The sequence below is a fragment of the Monomorium pharaonis genome, chromosome 8 (assembly GCF_013373865.1).
Source record: "Monomorium pharaonis isolate MP-MQ-018 chromosome 8, ASM1337386v2, whole genome shotgun sequence".
NCBI classification, from domain to species: Eukaryota; Metazoa; Arthropoda; class Insecta; order Hymenoptera; family Formicidae; genus Monomorium; species Monomorium pharaonis.
In genome coordinates this window covers 19,282,634-19,304,393 of record NC_050474.1, presented here as the reverse complement: position 1 = coordinate 19,304,393, position 21,760 = coordinate 19,282,634, and the positions used below count along the sequence as shown (strand labels likewise).

General features: G+C 38.8%; 2 protein-coding genes across 3 annotated transcripts in view; both read left to right on the top strand.

Moving 5' to 3' along the window:
- Positions 1-160: 160 nt before the first annotated feature.
- LOC105838098 lies at positions 161-7,987 on the top strand. Its single transcript, XM_012683389.3, has 8 exons — positions 161-451; positions 522-728; positions 1,150-3,512; positions 3,591-3,668; positions 3,748-3,834; positions 4,079-6,072; positions 6,970-7,032; positions 7,733-7,987. Exons 2-5 carry the CDS (start codon positions 641-643, stop codon positions 3,793-3,795), a joined length of 2,577 nt encoding a protein of 858 aa, XP_012538843.1. The 5' UTR covers positions 161-451; positions 522-640; the 3' UTR covers positions 3,796-3,834; positions 4,079-6,072; positions 6,970-7,032; positions 7,733-7,987.
- A 1,283-nt stretch (positions 7,988-9,270) lies between these two features.
- The window catches only part of LOC118646898, a 260,967-nt gene continuing 248,477 nt past the window's right edge, over positions 9,271-21,760 (top strand). The window contains exon 1 of one of the 2 annotated variants that reach the window (XM_036290808.1): positions 9,271-9,586. The gene's annotated coding sequence lies outside the window, so the exon portion shown is untranslated. The remainder of the gene's footprint in view (positions 9,587-21,760) is intronic. The other variant, XM_036290810.1, reaches the window with a different exon arrangement.

The window sequence follows — 21,760 nt, the reverse complement described above, 5'->3', positions numbered from 1 at the left end:
TGCCAACTGCCAAATTTATATCTGTTCAATTTAAATATTTAAAAGAACAAACCGAAGAATTAAAATCCTATACATGGAAAAAGCTATAAGGGCTACTAGCTACTAGCAGCTTTGAATTGTTTGAAGTGAAATGGAGTGTATATTCGGGCGTTGAAGAGAAAAGGAGCGGGAACTCAAGTACAGAAAGTACAGAAGGCCATATAGGCTGTGTTTGGAAACGTCACCCGAGTGCTCTTGGATATCATTCTATCTTTGTCTCACATTCAATGAACAACAATGATAGAATGATACCCGAGAGCACTCAGGTGATGTTTCCGAACGCAGCTTCATTACCACGTGATTGATTATGTTGGTACACCTGACTGTTCGAAAACAGTTCAGTGTAAATTTTACTTTATCCGTTATGGGTGTCACACTCTTTCGCTAATTTCTGTGAATTTCTGAATTCTGAGTGAGTTTCACACAAGGTATAGGTATATTTAAAGACATCTCATCTCTTACATTTTTTAAATCGGTTATAGGTGCCTCAAATAGCTTACAAGTAGAAGGTCTGTTATTATTTGGAGAGAGAAAGAGAGAGAGAGAGAGAAAGTGAGAGTGAATTTCTGAGTTTTCCAACAAATAGTTTTGTTTTCACGTTATGGGCGACAGAATCTTTTCCCAAGAAGTTAAAACGAGCAATCGGAGAAGGCGTGCGAATGATTTCACAAATTCTTTATATAGTTTTCGTAAGTACGACAATGTTTTCCTACCTTGTAGTTAAAATTTATAAATAAAATTTATTTGAATTCTGTACATAGGAAATGTGTAGAAATATTCATAATTTTTGTATTCAAAATTGTCTTAAACTCATGATCTTGAGACGTACAGTCATTTTGTTGGTTAAAGTCTCAAGAGTGTATGATCATTTAAGTGAACTTAGACTTGGTATGATGATATCAATCATACACAGTGCTTCACTGTGTATGATTGATATCATCATACCTACTACATATGCACGCACACAATCATGTGCATGCGTGCGTGCATATGTAGATTAAACATATTTTAAAAGTAAAATGGTTAAGTTAGTGGTCATAATATTTGCTCTTTCTTTTTACATACGTATATTGGAATATATTATTTATATATATTTAATTATATTTACAGGTCAACAGACACTAAGTGACGAGGAATTGAGTCAAGCCATGTCTCAAATATCCTCGGAAGACAAAGAGAGGACATTAGATTCTATAAGAAATAAGCAAAATGGATCTGATAAGTCTAGCTGTTCTAACACATCTCGTGCTTCCGTTATTCTAGCAGGACATATAGTCACTACACAAAGTTTTCAATCGTCTGACTTGTGCAATAATGTTGAGAAAAACTGCAATATCGCAGATAACAGACTTTTGTTGAAGGATACGTTAAGTACGTCAGATGAAACATCATATTACTCATTGAAACCTGATTTAAACAAATGTATAAATTTGTTTGATAACAGGCACATGATTAAAGAATACAGTGAAGAACAATCAAGTGCTACACTGTCTGAGACTGTAGCTAATAGTAACATTAATCCTTGTTATTTAAATAAAAATAAGACCATGATACAATGGGACCTTAATAGTTATAGCCTTTCGCGATCTGCATCAGCAGATTCATTAAATATTAATTCACTTAATCAAAATCTTAGAAGATCTAAAAGCCACACTATATTCGACAAACCTCTGAACAGAGATAGGAATTACAACATTAATGCTAACCAGTTTCCTGCCAAGATCGCAATGAAACTAAGTTGCAATAAGAATAATGAGAAAGTTAAAACAATCGTTCCTTCCTTTGATGCACTATCATTGTCAAAACCTCGTACTTTACCAAGCAAGAAAATTGATCCTTATTCTACAGAGGGTCAGATATATAATTCAGTAAACAGCGAGGAAAATTCGAAAGAGGATCTTAGCCCTTCTGAATTGAAAATATTTTTACATTTGATGACTGATCAACAACCACTGAGAGAGACACCTGAGCGTCATTTGAGACGTATGTCCGCGAATTATTACGACTCGCCCAAAACTTTTACAGAAAGATTATTGACAATAATTGAAGAATCAGTTATAAATAACGACTCACAATGTGTACAACAACATTCAAACGCCAGTTTATTGAGATTCAACGAGGAAATTCGAAAAACATGTAAATTTATAGAGGACGAGACCGCTCCTGTATGGCCTCAGTCTCCTAGCACAATGGCAAAAAAAAGTTTTAGAGTCGATCTCTCACGGAAATCTCTTGCTTCTGCATCTCCTAATAAAAGTCCGTATACCACGCCTGTTTCTCTTCAATGTAACATTAGAAGCCCCAAGAAAATACAAAGACGTATATCGAAAAATGCTTCGTATACAATGAAAAATTTTCCATACGACACATGTACATTTGAACACTGGGAGGCGTATTGTAAAGAATTATTTCCCAATGAATATAAAACTCTCCCAGCTGAAGAAAAGATTGAGTTACAATCACCCTCACGAAACTTGAATAATATTTTGCTTAAATGTGACAGTCAAATGGCCTCCTTGGAAGATTCGCTCGATATTCGCGAAGAAATGAAAAAAGCTGGTGCATGCACATCGGACTTGGCAGATCGAAACAGTAAATTACCTGAAACACAGATTCTGCAGTACAGATTGTTGCCATGTGAAAAATATGATAAAACGAATTCGAAAAGAGTATCTGACAGACTCGAGCACCAAACAGAATGTGATAAACGTCAAGAAATGATAAAATTGGACACCTTTGATAATTCGCTCATATATGAGATTGCGAAAAAAAGACAAAGATGTCTCGAAACGGCAAAGACATTAATGGAAATTGATGCGAGTTCAACGTCGATGGAAGTAAAAAAAATGTGTCCAGATATCGTAATCACTGAAGTCTCACCAACTAGGAATGAATTTTTGCGAACTCTAAAGCACATGAAAAAGTATTGTAATTATTTGGAGGAGCAGAAAACACCCTTGCTTAGTTTACTTCATCAAGCAAAATCGAGCACTCATAGTCACGATAAGAAAGATGTCCGAGCTAAAAGGATGTCCAACGAAAATGCCAATACATTGTCAACTTGTGCGTTGTCGACTATATTAGGAAACAAACCGACAAAGCTTTCACCGAGGAGAAAGAGTACGAGTCCTTCGGCGACGAAACATCATTCCACTAAAACATTTGTTTCAAAGCCACGACTATTTGTAACTCCTGGGAAGAAGTCATCTGGTAATTTTGGTAATAAGCCGAAGCGGACATACTTTCCCAATATGCTGCCAGGAATAGGAAGAGACATGGGAAATTACAAACACGTAGTATCACCGGTTGGATTGTACATAAAAGGTGATATGGATTCACATTTGCTAAAAAAACCAAAGCCTAAAATAGATGGAAAGCTATTGACACCGAGAAAACGGACTACACGATCGTCCAGTCCAAAAACGAAGTTTCAATTATCTCCGAAAAGAAATTCTCCAAGAGGATCAAAAGCGGTAGACAACATTAAAGATATAAATATAATTTGTAAGATTTGCAATACAATAAAAATCTTATTTTATTATTTTATTTAGAAACTGACTGGAACAGCGAAAAACGAATACAGTGCTGGTAACTTTTTGCCAAAAATGGATTACAAATTTCCACACATGGTATGTAGTAATACTAAAAATTTAGTTTAATAATTTTAAAGTAATATGTTTGCAATAACTTAAATTTTTTTTAATGAAGGAAGAAGAAGAAAATCAAAAAATAAATAGGAAAATTGTAAACAAATAACTACGCATTCTATGCAAGACAAAGTTGTGGTTCCCAAAGGTAAATTTGCATTTACAAGCTATTATTAATTATACATATTGGCATTATATATATAAATTCTTAAAGGCTTTTTTAATTTATATAATTAATATATTTATAATATATTTAAATATATATATCTTTTAATCAAAATTAGATTTAAATTACTGATCAAATTTATAAATTATTATCAATTTTGAAAATTTTAGGCTTGAAAATAAATATATATACAATTTTTTAATTTTACATTCTGTTTGCATTTCAGGTTGTATAAAGTCAGTTAAACCAAACCACTTGGAGGAGTTCAAAGTTTATTTCAATTTCGTAAAAAAGTCCGTGCATATTGAATAAGTAATTGGTAAAGGCGTTTTCATGTACAAAAGAATTTATAACTGATACATATACAGTCAATGTGATACTGATGATTTGTTAATTGAAGATCGGTGATGTATAACAAAGAATATAAATTTATAATGCACGCGTTAATACTTTTATGAAAAATTATATTACATATATATGAATTATATGAGTTCTATTAAATGTGCAATTTTGCAAATTTACTTTCTTTTGTGTAATTACTTTGCATTTTTGTATTGTAAAATTATTACATTTTTTTGCTGCACACCATTTTATTTGAAAAGATTAAACAAGTTTTTCTTCTAAACAGTTTGATTATGATTATAACTATGCGACAATTTTCAATTCTCCATGTGATATTAAAAATAACATGAAAACTATTCATTAAATCCAGATCTGTTTCTTGAAAAATAGTATGCAGTAATAAAATATAAACGTAACAAAGAGAGAAAGAGAAGTGACGTTCAAGAGTCCACACATTCTTGTTCTTATCTAATTGCAAATGTGCTGATCTAATTCTTAAGTTTTATCATCCTAATATTAATATTACGTTGAGCATTATTTCAGTTGGAAAAAAAGTTCAAGTGTTGTTGCACACATCTCTAAACGAAGTGATCTAAATGCAAAATAGAAATGAAGAAAAAACACGAAGCGCTTTTCAACGAATTACTTCGGACTAATGTTGATAAGAACGCTTTTACGAGAAACGTCGTAAAATATGCTGTAAAAACATGACATGAACATGGCAGAAAGAATGGATGGAAGAATCTCGAAGAGTGATCATCACTGTGTGGTTTTCAGAATCTAACGGGAGCTCGGTTGTGGGAGGTTCTTTCTTTCTCTCTCATTATCGATACGGTACCATTGAGGCGCTATGTAATTGCGTCGTTTCTTGTAATTCTCATGATTGGTTTCGTATCGAGACAGGGCCGCCGATCTCGAGTCAATAATACCTTCAAGAATTGTGCCAATATCGCGGGCATTGAATTTTTAATTAAATAATTAGGAAAGAGTACGAGGACACGTATTGCTGGCGTGATTTGAGCGTCCTCGATATCGAACTCGATCTTTTTTTTTTATATTACGTAACGTTCCACTTCCTGATACGTACAATAGATATCGGTCAAGCACCATGAAAATGTATAAAAATGTATAAATATTGTCCGTCAAATGATTAAGTATTGCATATAAATTATTTTCTATAGTAAATATGTTTTTTGAATAACTTTTAAAATCGCTTCTTTATTAAATATCTTTAGTTTCTATTAAATACCTAGTTTGCCCATAGAAAATGATATTTATGAGTCTATGTTAAATTCTTCAAAGACAATGCGATGTAAAAGCAGAATCCAAAATTAATACATGTTAATTTTGATTGAGTATTTGATTTGTTCTTATTTTTAAATTTATATATAAAATTACAAATATTGGTTTGATATTATTCATATAATTAAAAATTTTTTTGATCATCAATTTTGCACAAAGGCAAAAATGAATAAAAATTACATTGTTTGAATTATATTAAGACAAAAGCGCCAATTGATTCGAATTAAATGTCTACAGGAAATCAAATGGTGGGGGACCGAATGGAGATAACGTCGCTTTCTGCGTCATCCTAGCAGACAGCCTATTAGAAAAAAATTCGTCACTGGAATCACACGGCCCTGAGGAATTGCGCATGGTACGCATGTTGACGATTGCACACGCCGCGCGGTTGCGCTTGTCTGGTCGCTCGGAACCAAGCCCGACTATGGTGGGGAACGATCGATAAATTCGAAGGCACGACGCTCTACCGGCGAGTAAGCATTCCGCTGCATTATCTGAGAGTTTGAGAGCCTCGACTGCGAAGCGACAAGCCAGAACTGATCAAGATGCCGGGACCAGGATGCGATAAATGCAAGGGTGAGTCTGCTCATAAATATTTAATGGATACTAATGGGGAATTTGACATGACGTTTCCTCAATTGTTACTCTCCACGGAGGAGTTATTGGGGCACGGTGAGATATACAAACGGAAAACGGATCCGTGCTCTTTAAGAAGACCTCACGCGATTAATTTTTAATTATCGTTGATTTCGGAGTGCGTGGTCAAAGGGCAATTAACTGTATCAGCTAAATTATTGAAATATTTTGTTGGATGATTGGTGAAACGTTATACTCGATTTTTAAATAATTCTCAACTTATTGTGTCTGTATATGTGTATATATATATATATATATATATATATATATACATATATGATGTATGTATGTATGTATGTATGTATGTATGTATGTATATATATATATATGCGTCACCTAGAAATGTCTCCTGATATACGTCTTTAAGTTTTCTCTTTAAATTTCTAAAATATTTTTAAAAAAATTTATTACAGACGTGATTTTTTAATTAATTTGCCGATTACTAAATATAAACGCGTTATCTAGAATTGTCTCTTGATATTCACCATTAACTTCTTTCTTTAAATTTCTAAGATAATTTTTTAAAATTTACAGATATGATTTTTAAATAATTTACAGATTATTAAATATATACGTGGCATTCAGAATTGTCTCCTGATATTTTATTTTCTGATATACTTTTAAGTTCTAATTTTTAAATCTTTTTAAATTTCTAAAATATAATTTTTTAAATATTATTACATACACAGACAACGTGATTTTTTTAATAATTTGCAAACTTAAATATATGTGAATCAGATAGAAATAAAAGATATCCTGATAAGTATATATTATACTTATATTAAGTTTTAATTTCTTTTTAAATTTGGAATATAATTAAACAAAAATTTATTACAGAGAAATGCAAGGATGGCTGCAAGTGCGGTGACAATTGCTGCTGCGACTCGCAGGGATGCAAGGGTAACGTTTACCTCAATAATGCATTTTGCACTCTCTGACTGCGCAATTCGCGGCTTGCTCGTCGTACCTCTGCCGAGTTATTATTTTTAATTGTAACTAGTTTCGAGCTGTCAAGCTCGCTTTCACAATGTCGCGTTGGAATGTCTCTTTTTTCAAGCGGCGAACGAGAACGTGCGCCAACCAGTAACTATATATTTTTTTTAATTTTCCATTCTCGCGGACAATGACCGGTTAATAACAGCGCGCGCTGACGCCGACTCGTTGTACCCTTTAACACCGTGCATCGCAATTCCACGGGACTTGTGGCGCAATTTCGTTGAATGGTGCAATTACGCGTAATACGTTATTCGAAGCCTCTACGCCGTCGTCGGTCATTTCGATCATTGCACATAATGAGATGAATCACTATTTCCCGGAACACCGTGCATTCCTTTTCTCTTTAGTTATTTAACATACCTATACTTTGTATTTTTTTTCGTTGAGTTTCATTTCACAATTTTTTACATTTTACATATGAATTGGTAAAGAGCAGTAATATTTCCATTTTTGTTTATACGAGAAATGACAAAAGTAGTCAACATTTAGTTTTTATTTGAAGGATTGTTTAAAGTAGCCTCTTATCTAAGTCTGCGCTTTTATTATTTTTTTTTATAGAAAATTTTAGTCTTTATGATAAATAAACTGTATTCTCTTTTTACAGACCAATGTGGCTGCAAAGCTGGGGGAAAGTGCACGTGCAAGCCTTGTACCTGTTAATTAACAACCATGTCAAGGACCATCCACGTTGGAGATGATAATAGATCCCTGACGCGCCCGAGTTTCAACATGTAGACAAAATCCGAAACACATTATTATAACAATGTAAAATTTTATGCTTAGTAAATATTAGAGATGCGAAGTTTTCGCTTTTTGTTAAATGAATAATTAATAAATTTAATCTTATTTACACGTTAAATTATTTTAATGTTAATACATTTCCCTTTATGCTATAGATACATTTTATTTGACATTATTTTATCTAATTAAAAGTCAACGATATATCTATGCCGAGAATGTTGGTTCAAATTTAAGTATAAAATGCAATACGTTCTAGATCCAATCTTATCTTTGAAAATTGAAAGGCTAATTTTTTTAGCACTAGATACAATTCTTAAACTTTCAAGGTTTTCACTTCATAGTGTACGTTTAAAGAATCTAAATTTTAAATCAAGAAAATGATTGTACAACTCATCCAATTTTTTAAGATTAACAGATCTAATCTTTTTAGATGATAACTTGTGAGATAGTGCTTATCGCTATTCTAATGATATTTGTTAGACGTATAGTTATATGTATGTCTCATATTCTGACTGTTAACATATTTTTACTTCGCGAAAGATTCGTTGCGCGGTTGCTCCTGTGAGGGTGCGAAATTAATCTAATCCATGATTCTTTACGATCTAACCTAATGAAACTGCTGCGCATATTGTACAAATGGTGACGTCATCAGAAATTGGCGACGCTACGATCGTATGAATCGCGCCTGACGAATTCGTCGCGTTATCGTACAAAAATCTGTATTCGACAGCGTATTGTTTATCGGATTGACATCGGGTTATACGATATCGGAATCTGCCGTCTCGTAATCGCTCGTGAATTGCCAGGGCAATACATTTGACGCATCTTTCTCGCGTCAGAAATTGAATGAACTCCGCGAGCTCGTATCGATATTAAATATCCAATTATCAGTACATGCGTAAATACCTGTGACGATCCTTTCGCAGGTCTTTATTTCTTGGCTGCGTTTCGAGGAGAATATCCGAAAACTGGGCGAGTTTCTCGACGTTCCGTGAATCAGAGGAAGCGAATCGCCGCAGTGTTCGATGCACCACTCGAAGTACTTGCGATTTATACACCTTTACGACTTTACTACGATGATGTATGTCGTATTCTCACCACTCACACACACACACGCACGCACGCACAGGTCACACGTAAAATTGACAACGGTAACCGGGTAACAACGGTAAAAGGCACGGAGCAATTCGGAGACGATTCCACATTGTCCCTTCGCGTTTCCAGAACTGACGATTAGGCGCGCAATTACGAGCCTGGGAAATTTTGAATTGAGGAGACCAATCGCGTTGCAGCGATCGGGCGCACCTCTCTGCACCGGTGCGAACCGGGAGTGCAGGCGAGGTGCGTCCGATTGCCGCGACGCGATTGGTCCGCCAATTTGAAATTTTGCAGGCTCGCAATTGCGCGCCTAATCGTCAGTTCCAGGAACGAGACCGGGGCGTCATGGAGTCGCATCGAGTTGCTCCATTTCTTTCGCCGATTATTACCGTCCAAAGGGAGATTTCGCGTACGAACATACGGTGTGCGTGTGATGACAATGTAGCATATTTGATCGTGATAAAGTTGTGAATGTGAAAATCGTGAATTAATTGGTGTAGTGCATCGACGCTTTTGGAGTCCATGGAGCGCCGAGAGGGACACAACAACTCGCCTGGATCTTGGATTTTCTCTTCATAATCCGCAGCCAGGATACGAGGACGGATTGCAGGATTGTCAGGTATTTACGCATGTATACTGAATGATAATCGGGAATTGATATCGGTGCGGCACGTCGCCTGAATTCAACGGGTGATTACGAGCTAGCCATATTTTGACTTTTTCATTCATTTTCATATAATCCGGTGTCGATTCGCCGCGGGATGCAGTTTTTTTAGTAGCGTTGCCGGCTAATTGTTAGAATTTATATGCAACATTAGAATTTTGCGCGGTCAGGACGAGCCGTGCAACAGCTAGGTTTCCCGCCAAGTAAAAATGCACCGGCCTTTGAGGTAGATGCATATATCTATAATATCGACCGCGATTATATTTACGTAAATCGTTGTTGTCATTCTATCCTTATCTTTTCTCTAAGGTAGAGATAAAGATAGAACAATGTGCATGTATGCTACTTGCTCGTTGAGCACGAATCTGCAGGTCATGGTAAATAGCACTCCTATGGTAAGATAGGCTGTTATTTTATCGTCGGTAAACCACGTACGGTAATCCATCTCCAGAGATAATCGCAGCTTCCTTGTGCGATTCGGTCGGTATCTAATCAATCGCGATGCCCACATACGCGCGAGGGCGCGTCAGTCTTTAAAAACCTGCAGGATTGGGCGTTTACGCGTAAGATACAAATAATCTACTTTATGTTACAATGTATACAATGCAAACCATGTAAATTACGTATTTTATATTTCATCTGTGTAAACAATAATCTAGGGATCATATCAGAATCCTGGTAGAAAATTAATGCAGTTTTTGATTGATTGTTGAACAATTATACAAATATTTGTCTATAGTAATTGAACAGCAAAAGTAGGATTCCAAGAAATAAAACTTTTTTTCGCTGTTATTGTATGAAAAAAAAAAAACTGTATGATATCTGAACTTAATTATTTATCGGTAAAAGAATAAATAGAGATGAAAACTGTAGTTTAAATAACATAAAATTATTTGTTGGTTGTTACACAATATTTTTTTATATATGTATAAAGAAATTAGTAATATTAGATAATAGTGAGCTGCCAAATATTAAATTACATGATTTTCTACCAGGAAAGATTAAGATTTCATCAGAAATAATGAAAATTATATAAATTTTATTCTTATGAATATTGTATATTTTTATTTCATTAATATAATAAAGATATATTAACAATTTTATAACTTTTAATTATTGCTTTCTATATTATGTTATTCAATTTATAATAATTTACATTGTCTAAATGAAAAAGATTTGTGTAAACATAAGCAACATGCAATCCATATAGACACAATCTTGAAATTAATATCAAGAGAACCAGTTATAACAACGTTATAACTTAATTGTTTATTCTGTATGGAGTTATCCAATATATGATAATTTAAATCGCTTGTATTGTCTACATGCAAAAGATTCGTGTAAATATAACATAAACAATATGTAATTCATATTCTAGAAATTTAGAGCACAATGCATCCTTCTATCGATTTGCAATCAGACATCAATATTTTTGGGGAAAAAGGAAAATTTCTTTATCATATTTCAAACAATTAAACGAAGCGTAAAGCATCCACTTGTTTTCATGGTTTTTAAATATGTAGCAATGTAATAATAATATTAATAATTAAAGGGATATAGACATTATTAATATTACAGTTATGAGATATAAATGTTAATTTCTTTCATATTTCACTTTTTTCTATTTTGATACGTTGTCCCTCTTTGTTTCCACTTTTTTATTCGATGTGTTCAAAGCGATATTATAAGCCTGTCAAAGCGCGATTATTATAACGCAATGACGTCAAATCGTAGCGAATAAATTAATGGGTAATTAGTCGCGCGTACATTTTCACCTTTATTTATCGAAGCGGATGCTTCGTGCAACCCATTATTATTAAATTGAAGCTCCATGCTTAATGAGACGTAAAAATAATAATCGCTTAATGAAAAATCTTTCCTCGTTAGATTAGCAACTAATACATTTATAAAATTCAGAAATTATTTTACAAAACCGCGGCGAAGCATTTAATATTAAAATTTAGGAATCTTTCGGAAGAGGATTTAATTAAATATCGGAGGAAAATTATTTTTGTGTTTGATAGGAAATATATTACAGGAAATATGTTCATTAAACACACGTCCATTCTTCACCCGTTCGCGAAACGCGCCGCGTAAAATTATTTTAGATAATACCCGATTTTCGTGTATAATTCTTGTAAATTTTTTAAAAGCATCGGAAAGTAATACGATTATTTTTGAAGAACCAGAATTAATGTCGATTGCGGATTTATTTCGGATTATGTGCTATTTGTTTTGCAATACCGCGATTATTATTACTCTTTATTACCCGTCAAATATTATAACAGGCCATACGCGCAGCACAACAGATCAATTAATAATTTAATCTTTACATATAAACCGTTGGGTTACGCGGCATTGTGTATATATTTTGGATTATTGCCCGACGGAGAGAGGATCGAATAATTTTTGCTGCAATATAAATACGCATCACATTACTTTATACAGAGAGAATGTCCCGTATCGCATGTACTTTAACGATATTAGGAATCAAATCAATAATAATGGCAATTGTATCTATCGATATATCGGAATATTAATAGCCTTTGTGTAGTAAACAATCGGAAATGAAATTTTTGAATGTATATAATATTTTTTTAATACGGTACTACCGAGACAGTTTTTGAAGATTAATAAGATTTATTCGATTAAATGTCTGCAAGTGTCAATTTAATAAAATTTTTAATTGAAGCTGGAGTGTTATACTATTTAAAGTTGAAAATAGAGGATATCAGAAAAATCGTTTATAATTCAATTCCACGACGATTCGTCGTAATTGACAATTCTTTGAATTAGTTGAATTTAATTATTTATTCAATCGGGCCAACGTCCCTTTTTTAGCGAATCGATAATATACATTGATATAAATAAAGAGTAGTCGATAGTTACCACGGAGAGCGATCGCGAGAGTCAGCCGGTGTGCCTTTAATTGATAACCCGATTAATTATGCATTCGGACTTTGTGCGCAACACCACTTGGCCAGGTCAAACAAGGGTGGCAAACCGTACGGAATGCGGCATGCAAAGTGCAGCTTGCGTGCGAAACGGTTGTGACCTAACGTAGCTTTCGCTAAAAGCGCTTAAATTTATAATGTTTCGGCGTTACCGCTCGGCCGCTTCGCGCAAACAACGAATTTAAGGATAGCTACTTGCCCGAAAAGTTTGATTTCGTTTATATGCGTTATGTTATATTTATCGAAATTTCGATTGCTGCCTTGCGACAATTGCGGCTCTTCGCTTCAAGTTTCTCGTCGAGTTTGCTCGGCATTTCTTCAACTACTCACATATGGTTTTTTTTTCCGAATATTAATATATTTTTAGGGGAGGGGGAATTCACCCACGTAATTAACAATCTTTTATACTTTTTTGTCTGACACATTGCAACTTTAGGTTTGCGAAGTGTTAACTGTATAAAATTACTTTAATGTAAAGAAGTCTTATTAAATGTTATTTTAAGCTATCACACACTTTTAATGAGGAAAACTATTAAAAAACTTGAATTAGCATTTGGATGAATTACAGTAGCATTCGAGATTAACATATAAAGTATACATAGTTGGGAAATTCGTGTTAAATGTAACATATATCTGCATTAATCTTAGAATTTATGTTTTAAAATTACATTATTTTTGTCATTCAATTCTTTATTCATAAATAATATTATTTTAATTCTGAAAATTGTTAGATCTTTAAAACAAAATATTTAAATAATATAATTACATTATATTAAATTAACCTGAATAATATTAGTAACATATTGTACGGACAAAATGTTTTTTCTACTATACGTATTTAGCAGAATCTGACGCGTTTTATTATCATGTTTATTGGAGTTTCCTTCTGTATATACGTATTTCACGCATATATTTTTACGCCGAGACATTCGGGAAGAGGGTGAACGACATGATTAAGATGTAACTCCGAAAAGCGAAGTTCATTCGCGCGCAGTCCTTTTTCCCGTCAGCTCGCCGCGATAGTACAATAGGAAGGGAAGTTGTGAGAAGTTATAACTGCCGTTCGTGTGTGCAAGAGAGAGAGAAAGAGAGAGAGAGAGAAAGAAGAAAAAGAAAAGAGAAAGAGATATAATGCGCGGAAAATTTGTAAAGAAATTCGACGGGCGTCGAGGGAGCGGCAACTTCTCGCAACGTCGCGAGCCGTTACTCCAAGAGAGAGAGAGAGTCGTTAACGACACCCCGTGCGGCTTTAAGAACTAATATTTCCATCATTGTTAGCTCTTATGATGTGCCGGGGTCGCGGACTTCCCTATCGTTCGTCTCGAAAAGAAAATGTGCTAAGTTCTTATTGAGATGGTCCGTTTACCGTGAATAATTATTGCTTTGAATAAAAACGCACGCCGCAAAATGCAACGGACTATGAATACCAGCTGAACATCGAACACGTACACAAATGGTTAATTGTCGCAAGTAGGCTCCAACTGTAAAAAGTAACTGTAAGATTCATTACACGGGGAGAATTTTCTTTAAAAATTTACCCTTAAAATCTGGTAATTGTGGAATAATGTGTGATTTCGAGGAATTTTACTATACTTTTTGGTAAAAAATTTATTAAAAGTATAGTGAAATTTACTAATACTTTCAGTAAAATTTACTAAAAGTATAGTAAATTTTATTAAAAAGTATAGTAAATATAAAAATATCTCTCCATGTACCATTACTAAAAAAAAGAAGAGTATAATAATTGCAACGATAACGTGTTACTTCCCACCTTGCTGTCACACAGACATCATTCTATGATAATAACAAAAATACATACAATAATTTTACAAGCAAGAGCAGAAAGAAATTTTCGCATCGGGCATCACGTGGATGCAGAGCTCAACGCAGGGAGTTCGTAGGTGAGATCGTTAGCGCGAAGGGTGCGACTTGGCATTGTGTCCCGGGATGTCTTGAGTGTTGGTTTATTGTTACCCCGCACCCGGTGGGCAGGCCACTCTTACATATTTAAGACGGCCCATTAGCGTCTAGTGGCTTTCGCGCCGCGGAATGTCCGACGCTGGATCCTCGACGCGGATCTCTTATCGCCGTTTTGCGCTGTCCACGGGTTTCGATATGCAATCGATTATAGGACGTATTCGACGCAATTGTTTCGCACCGCGACGGCCAAGCGCGGATGATTGATGATTATCCTTCGATATCTAATCAATCAATTCAACTTCGCCGGATGTGCGGACAATATGACGCTCGTTAATCGATCTCGAGGCGAAAAGGATAAAATACTAATAATACGCTTTAGCGACACACGGCAAAGAAATAAAAAAAGGTCTTTAATCTTCTTCCAGTTGTCTTCTAATTGGCGCGAATGGATTTACTAGAAATTCGTCCTCTCTTCATTCATAGAATTATCACGCCTTTTCAGTTGTCTCGTTTGCTGTGGGACATTAGATCTAATTTTTACTTGGTTGTTACCGCAAGCTTTTCACGATTTTCTCAACGTGTTTTTAATTCGCGTCTAGTCTTTCATGGAATCTCTTCTCTCAATTTCTAGAGATTCAGTTTTATCTCAATTTGACTGACATAAGAAAGCCCAGTATCGATCGGCCGATCGGCGCGCAACAAGGGGGTGTCTCACGTGCCTTACAAATCGGGAGGTCGTAAGGGAATGTCGGCAGCCGCAATCTTAGCGGCCGAAAACGCGCGGTGGGCGGACTCATTAAACTTTTCGTCGTTTTCGTCCTTCGCAGAATCGTGTCGGGAGCAACAGCTCCCACGGGAACAGCAGTGTGGCGCGATTATACCGACCGCTCCGTTTTCGGAGGAGAGGGAAGGATTATACGGCCACGGCGTAAAGAAGAAGGGTTAAAACGTATCCCCCTCCCCCTCCCTCACTCCCTGCTCTTTCTCCCGCTGTAGAGAGAATCCGAATGCTCGAACGAGGGAGGATTCGCCAGCTCGAGGAAGGACTCGCCAAGGAGAAAACGAGAGAGGATCATCTCATCCCCGATTCCCCCGGTCTTCTTCACCCCCTCGTCCTCCACCACGCCGCGCTATCCCCGTTTGTTGCCTTTGTCGCGGCCGTCCGCCGGGCCCAATCGCACGAAATTAATGTCTCGCCATTATTAGCAGAAGTTAGCCGACTGCGAAGAAGTTGCCACGCCACGGGTGTACTTTCGGACGGATAGAGAGGGGGGGAGGGAAGGCGGGGGCGGACGGGTAGGATAAAAATAGAGAGTCGAGGCGAGTTATAACTTCTGGCCTCTGATCGCGCGTTCGCTTCTGTGTCGCGCCATGTTTCTTCGTTAATGCAATTGCCTGTCGGCGAGAGAGGTCCTCGGATTAGATGACACACGAGACTCGCATCTTTCCTTCGGCCGGCGACGGTGTTTTTGTTCGCTCTTAAACCCCTATCGCGCTGTTGCGAGAGCTGGGGAAAAAAAAAACGCGGGAGGAAGAGGAACGCGAGAGTACCTCGAAACTTTCTCATGGAATATTTTATATTAAGAAAAATATGAGCACGTGTAGAATGTAAAAGTTGGTAAGGAAGATTTTTTTATCTATATTAATCTTACAAAAAAAAATGTTCGACACGTGATAGAGCCTTAATGCTTCATCGTAACAGATACGCGACGATCTGTATCAATTTCAAGACGAAAGTGCTTACATGGCGTAACACAACGAGCGTTTCTCCTAACGCGATGTAACGCCCTTTCTCTGTCTCTCTCTCTCTCTCTTTCTCTCCCGTAGACGGAAAAATAATACTGTACGAGTGTGTCGTAATTAAAGCGCGACGATGGAAAGCGCAACGTCTCCCTTCGCGGTGGATAATAGACCGAGAACCAGTCGTTACCATAAATTCTTAATCCGAATCGGTGGTAAAACTGAAAGTTAACCAAGTTCGGTACCATTAGCCGTAACAATGCCCGCAGTAAGTTCTTACGGTAACGATGCTGTAACGACGGTTTCCGGAGCGTGGCAATTTCTCGCGATAAAGTCACCGATGGGACCTACAAGAATTAAACTCGCCCGGAAGGGGTGTAGAGATCGGCGACGGTGCGGCACAAGCGTCAAATTGGTATTAAATTTTAAAGTCCGCCGCCGCCGCGGCGATCTATCCCGTTTAATTGTCCGATGGTGAAGCGCGCCCGGCTTTTAACAATAAATCGCGGGGCGCGCAACTTTCGCGTTCGATTTATATTATTAAAAATTTTTGAATTACGAACGCCGCGGTTTAATTTAACGCGCTATCTGTCCACAGAGAGGTGCAAAATATACATTTTAATGCAGAGGTTACCTCATTATTGTAATGATATAATAGGGAGGATAGAAGGGAGGGATGATCTTAAGGATCTGCGTGAATGGAAATATGAAAATAGAGAGCGTTTTATTGCTGCAATATTTGATGCGTGATCAATCCTCCAGCACTCACTACGTTGCATATTAGTTCACTTTTCACACGTAAATATGAAAATAAATTAATCAACAAAATTTAAGATCTCTATGCAGAAAAAAATGAGACATCGATAGATTCTTCACTTGCAAGATATTCTTGAATAAAATTTGGAAAACCTTCTTTTAAAATAACGGTACAACGACGTGACTTTTAGAGGATCAGGAGCCATCTTGCCATAGGCAAAGAGATAAATGCAAGAAACGCCAAGATTTTCGTTATAGGAACGTGAGACATATATACCTTCATAGTATTCATACGGAATAACCTCGGATAAGCGTCCGAATTGAAGCAGATTACCCGCGCGGTGGAAATTAGTCAAAACTAACAAAAGGCCTCTCTCGGCCGTACCGGGCGCCGCGTACACACGCGCGGCATTCGGCGTCCGCAATCGCACCGGCTGAATCGCGATCGCGCGCAATTCCGCAAACGGGGCGATTCGAGCCTTCGGACAAAAGATGTAATAATTCCGCCCCTGTTTTCCACCGCGCCGCGTCTCCTCTTCCTCCTCCTTCTCTCCACGAACCGCCGTCATCCTCCCCGCGACGTTTCCCCGACCCTCGCGAGAAACCCTTTGTTTGCAAGACAAACAAGAATCGTTTGCTCGCTAGAGTCAGCGCGCGATGCTGGAGGTTGAAGGACCGATTCTCTCCCTCTCTCTCTCTCTCGCTCTTTATTCCGGGCAAGGACGGAATTTTAATTACGGAAATATTACCCGCGACCGGGCGGATATAATTGCATTAGTCGATTTTGTAGTAAGAAATCGAGAGACGAAGGGTCCGACGCGCGAGCACGGTGAGATGTCGGCCTGGATTCCGATGTCGTTACTAGCTGATCGAAATACTTTTTATGACAACACAATATATATTTTTTTTTTTACGGTCCATGCAGACCGAGTATGCGAGCGGAAAATATCGCCGGCGCGCGCTTCTCGTGACGAAATGATTTCGTTCTGTTTTTGATATATCAACGGCGCGAAATGTCGCCGATAAGCCCCGGCTGAACGATATCGTAAACATTTTAATTAAAGCCGGCGAAGGATATTTAATTTCGAATAATTAATGGTCGTCCGTCGAAATTCATGCGTCCCCGACAAAAGCCATCGCCCTCTCGATTACTCTTGATTTTCATTACACGAGTCAACAGCCACGAGGCTGACGGCTATTAAGCGCCCTTTTTTTCCCCTCTCCCCCCCCCTCCCTCGCCCTCTTCCGCTGTTTCCCCGAAACGAACTTATGGATTCTCGGCGAGAGATTCAAATACGGCTCGCGACACATTTTGTCCTACGCTTTTGTAAAGAGTATTTCATTAAATCCGTGAAACAATGCGCTTTGTAATAAAAGAATCTTTGATCAAGTGTCGTTCGACATATATCATGCGTAAAATACCGTTCCTTACGTAGAAAAATAGTCGGGTAAAGGGCGATTCGCGTATCGACGAACGTGCCTCTTCCCTCCCCCGCTCCCCTCTGAAATTCACATGTCCCAGTTCCCGCGATAAATTAATCGGCCGCACAAACGCACGATGTCGTTTTACATTATAATTTACTTTGTACTCGTAATTTACCTTTCGGAGAATTATTTAGCAAGTTAAGCTTCTAAAAGATTCGCGACAAAAACGCCCCGTTTCCGCTCGTTTGGCGCGCGGACTTTTTTTTTGTAAAAATCGCGCACAAATGCGATTCCACGCACGACGACGCGACTACGGCGACGGACGAAAGATGTGCAACGATGTTACGTCGTCGATCCTTTTACCACATTTACGCAGCCGTGAAATCTGATCTGGAGCGGGCGGGTCGCGCGACTGGCCGAAAGATGAACGGTGAAGAGCGTGACGGCGGAAAGGAGGGAGAGGGGGAGGGGGAGGGTACATTTTCGAACCGGGCGCGCCAATTTTCTTTGAACAACAGAAAACCGCGTTTCTCGCTCGCGCGCAGACAATGCGCAGCGGATTCAATAAAACCGCAACAATAAGGGTGAAAACTGCGAGACTGGTGCGCGAGGAATAGGGACAGGAGGCCCGGAACGGGAGGGAGGGGGAGGAAGGGGCTACGGCAGCGAGTTGTACCGGCGCGAGAATGGGAAAGCCGAGGGTAATTTGAATGAAGAGACAAGAGACAATGCGTGGGCGAAGCGCCCAGAACAGAACGGAACGCCGGGGGGGGCGGAGAGGAAGTATTCTGTGGCGGTTTAGGCGGGAAGGAGAGATCCGGGAGAGGGCTGGCGAGGGTGAGGGGGGGGTGGGGATGGGTGAAAACAACCGCGGAATCAAATTAGACACAGCGGCGGAAGGGAGGGAAAGTAGGAACGGCGGCGCGCAGGGCGAGCCAAAGGGAGAGGGCGGTACGCGGCGGGGTAATTATATTTACAAGTGGCAGTTCTCGAAAACAAAGGACCTCAAGATTGCTCGATTCATTCAAGAACTCCCGCGGAAGAATCGCCCACCCTCCTTTCGAGAGAGAAAGAGAGAAAGAGAGAGAGAGAGAGCAGGAGGGAGAGAAATCGTCGATAGACCGAGTGGCCTGAGTAGTCGTCTGTCTAATGTCACGTAAGGAGAGCAAGTTACGATTCGATGAAGATCTTCGAACTGACAAAGTTCCGTAATAATAAAAGTCGAAATTTTCCAGCCGCGCATCTCACGCACTCTCGAAGCTATTCCCAGCGGATAACGTAATCCGCTGTCAGTTACGTGAATTACTTATAACGACCTGCAAGCGCGAGTCCGCCGGATGTTGAAAATTTGGCGAAATTGAGTCCGCGATTCGATTATGACAAATGAGATTTACATGGGATGATTATTCTTATCGCTACGTGGATTTCAACTTCAAGCTAATTCGCGGGAAAGATTGGCTCGTTATTGACTCGATTGCAAATCGAATAAAGCGACGCGGCTAAAGTTAATTATTGTTACACGGGTCGAAGAAATTTCCACTCTAACTATACCGGATTTTGTTTTTCGGATATTTATCTCCTAATATCTCAGAAGAAAAACTAACTTCGCTTTTTACCTTCGCTTTTTTATATTATTCCAATTCTTTAAAAATGAAATGATGTTAATATCGTAAAGCCAGTCCTCTAAATTCTTCCCCTTACATAATCAAATTGAACTTTTGACATACAAGACATGCCATTAAAGGTCTCATTGTCGTGCACAAAAGTGCTTCTTTTTCGTGACACAATAAGCTCACCTCTCGTTCTTCCTTTCTTTTTCTTCAACGCAATGATTAAATAATTTATTTCCGAATGTGTTGCGAGTCGCGCGGTAGAAAAAGCGCTCGGTTCTTAGCGGGGACAGGTAACGAAGTTTCTCACCCCCGTGATTTTTCAAAGGCTTCGCTCCCCCTCCCTCCTTCTCTCGTCTTTCTCGCGACGAAGCCTTTGAACTTCCCCGCCGAGCGCCTTTCGCGACGCAGTCGAGATTCTTTTCCCTTACGCGAAAAGACCATAAAGCAATTAAGTGGTATTTGTTCGCCTAGTTCCGCCCGAGATTACTTCAGCCTCGTGAGCAATGACTCGGGCTAATCAAATTACTTTTTATGAAAACGCCACGGCCATTGAGAGGAAACAGTTTCTTTTTCCGGCCCGCCGTCAGCGCGACGACGTTTTCCGCGTCCTCTTTACGCGCGAAAATATATCATAGTGACGAGTTTCGAGGCTCATTCCGGTGCTTTGTTCTGAGAAATTATTGTCGTATTTTTTTATCTCGAAGTTTTTGAAAGCAGGGATTCAGCTTCTGCATGCGTAGGTCGCGTGTCTTTACGACGAAAAGAAAAAAAAAAGGCATTACGTTTCAACAAAATGTATCGATATTAATCGCGCAAATTATGAATATTATCGCCGTCGCTCGTGTCGCTGAAGCGCTTCTAGCCGAGGCTGTCGATCCTCCGCCGGCGTCCTTTTTAAATCCACCCCTTTCTGTTACGTGTACGAGCGCGTGACGACAGTCGCGGGGGAATTGTTTGTCCGACTGACGACATTTTCCCACTCGCCCTCGCGCGCAAGATAGACGACCCTTTTCACATATTTTCATATGCACACATCCCGGCCCCGCGCGGAACAAAGCAAAATGAAAAGATAGTTCGGATGCTTTGACTTCCGCTTACGTATGCATACTTTCGTACATATCGTTGTTACGTTATTCGCCTCTCCGTAGCCGGTAGCGACACACACAATAAGTATCGAGACTGGGAGACATCGACCCTTTTCTGGGAACACCGTGCAAAAGCGACGGGAATCCTTATACTGAAACGTACTAATAAATTCCTCGAATGTTACACCCCGTCGCGCGGGGTGCCGTTCGATCGATTTATATCGCCGACGTGTTTCCTTACGCGTTATATACGCGTATATATGCTAACGCGCGGCGTTCACGCAGCCACGCGCGTATGGATTTTCGCCGCGGTGCGCGTAAAATTTATTTGGCATTTTTGCGGTAAAATTCATTTAACGGGCCCGTCAATTAATAATGGCCGGGAAATGCGTGGATTAATTACGAGTGATGCCTAAGTCGCGTGGGCAGGCTCGGCCGTTATCGGTCGCGGGCGAATAAAAAGGGCGCTCTATCCGCGCGGCGCGCGCGCGGAAACGTGGAAAAGCTCGCGGACATTTGACGCGGCGCGGGCGCAACCCTCCTCCCCCATCGTGCACCCCTCAACCGTCCGCCAGCCAGCTCTCTCCCGGCGCGACGCGGCGTTATGGAATTTTTGCGGAACGGCTTTTTTTAATT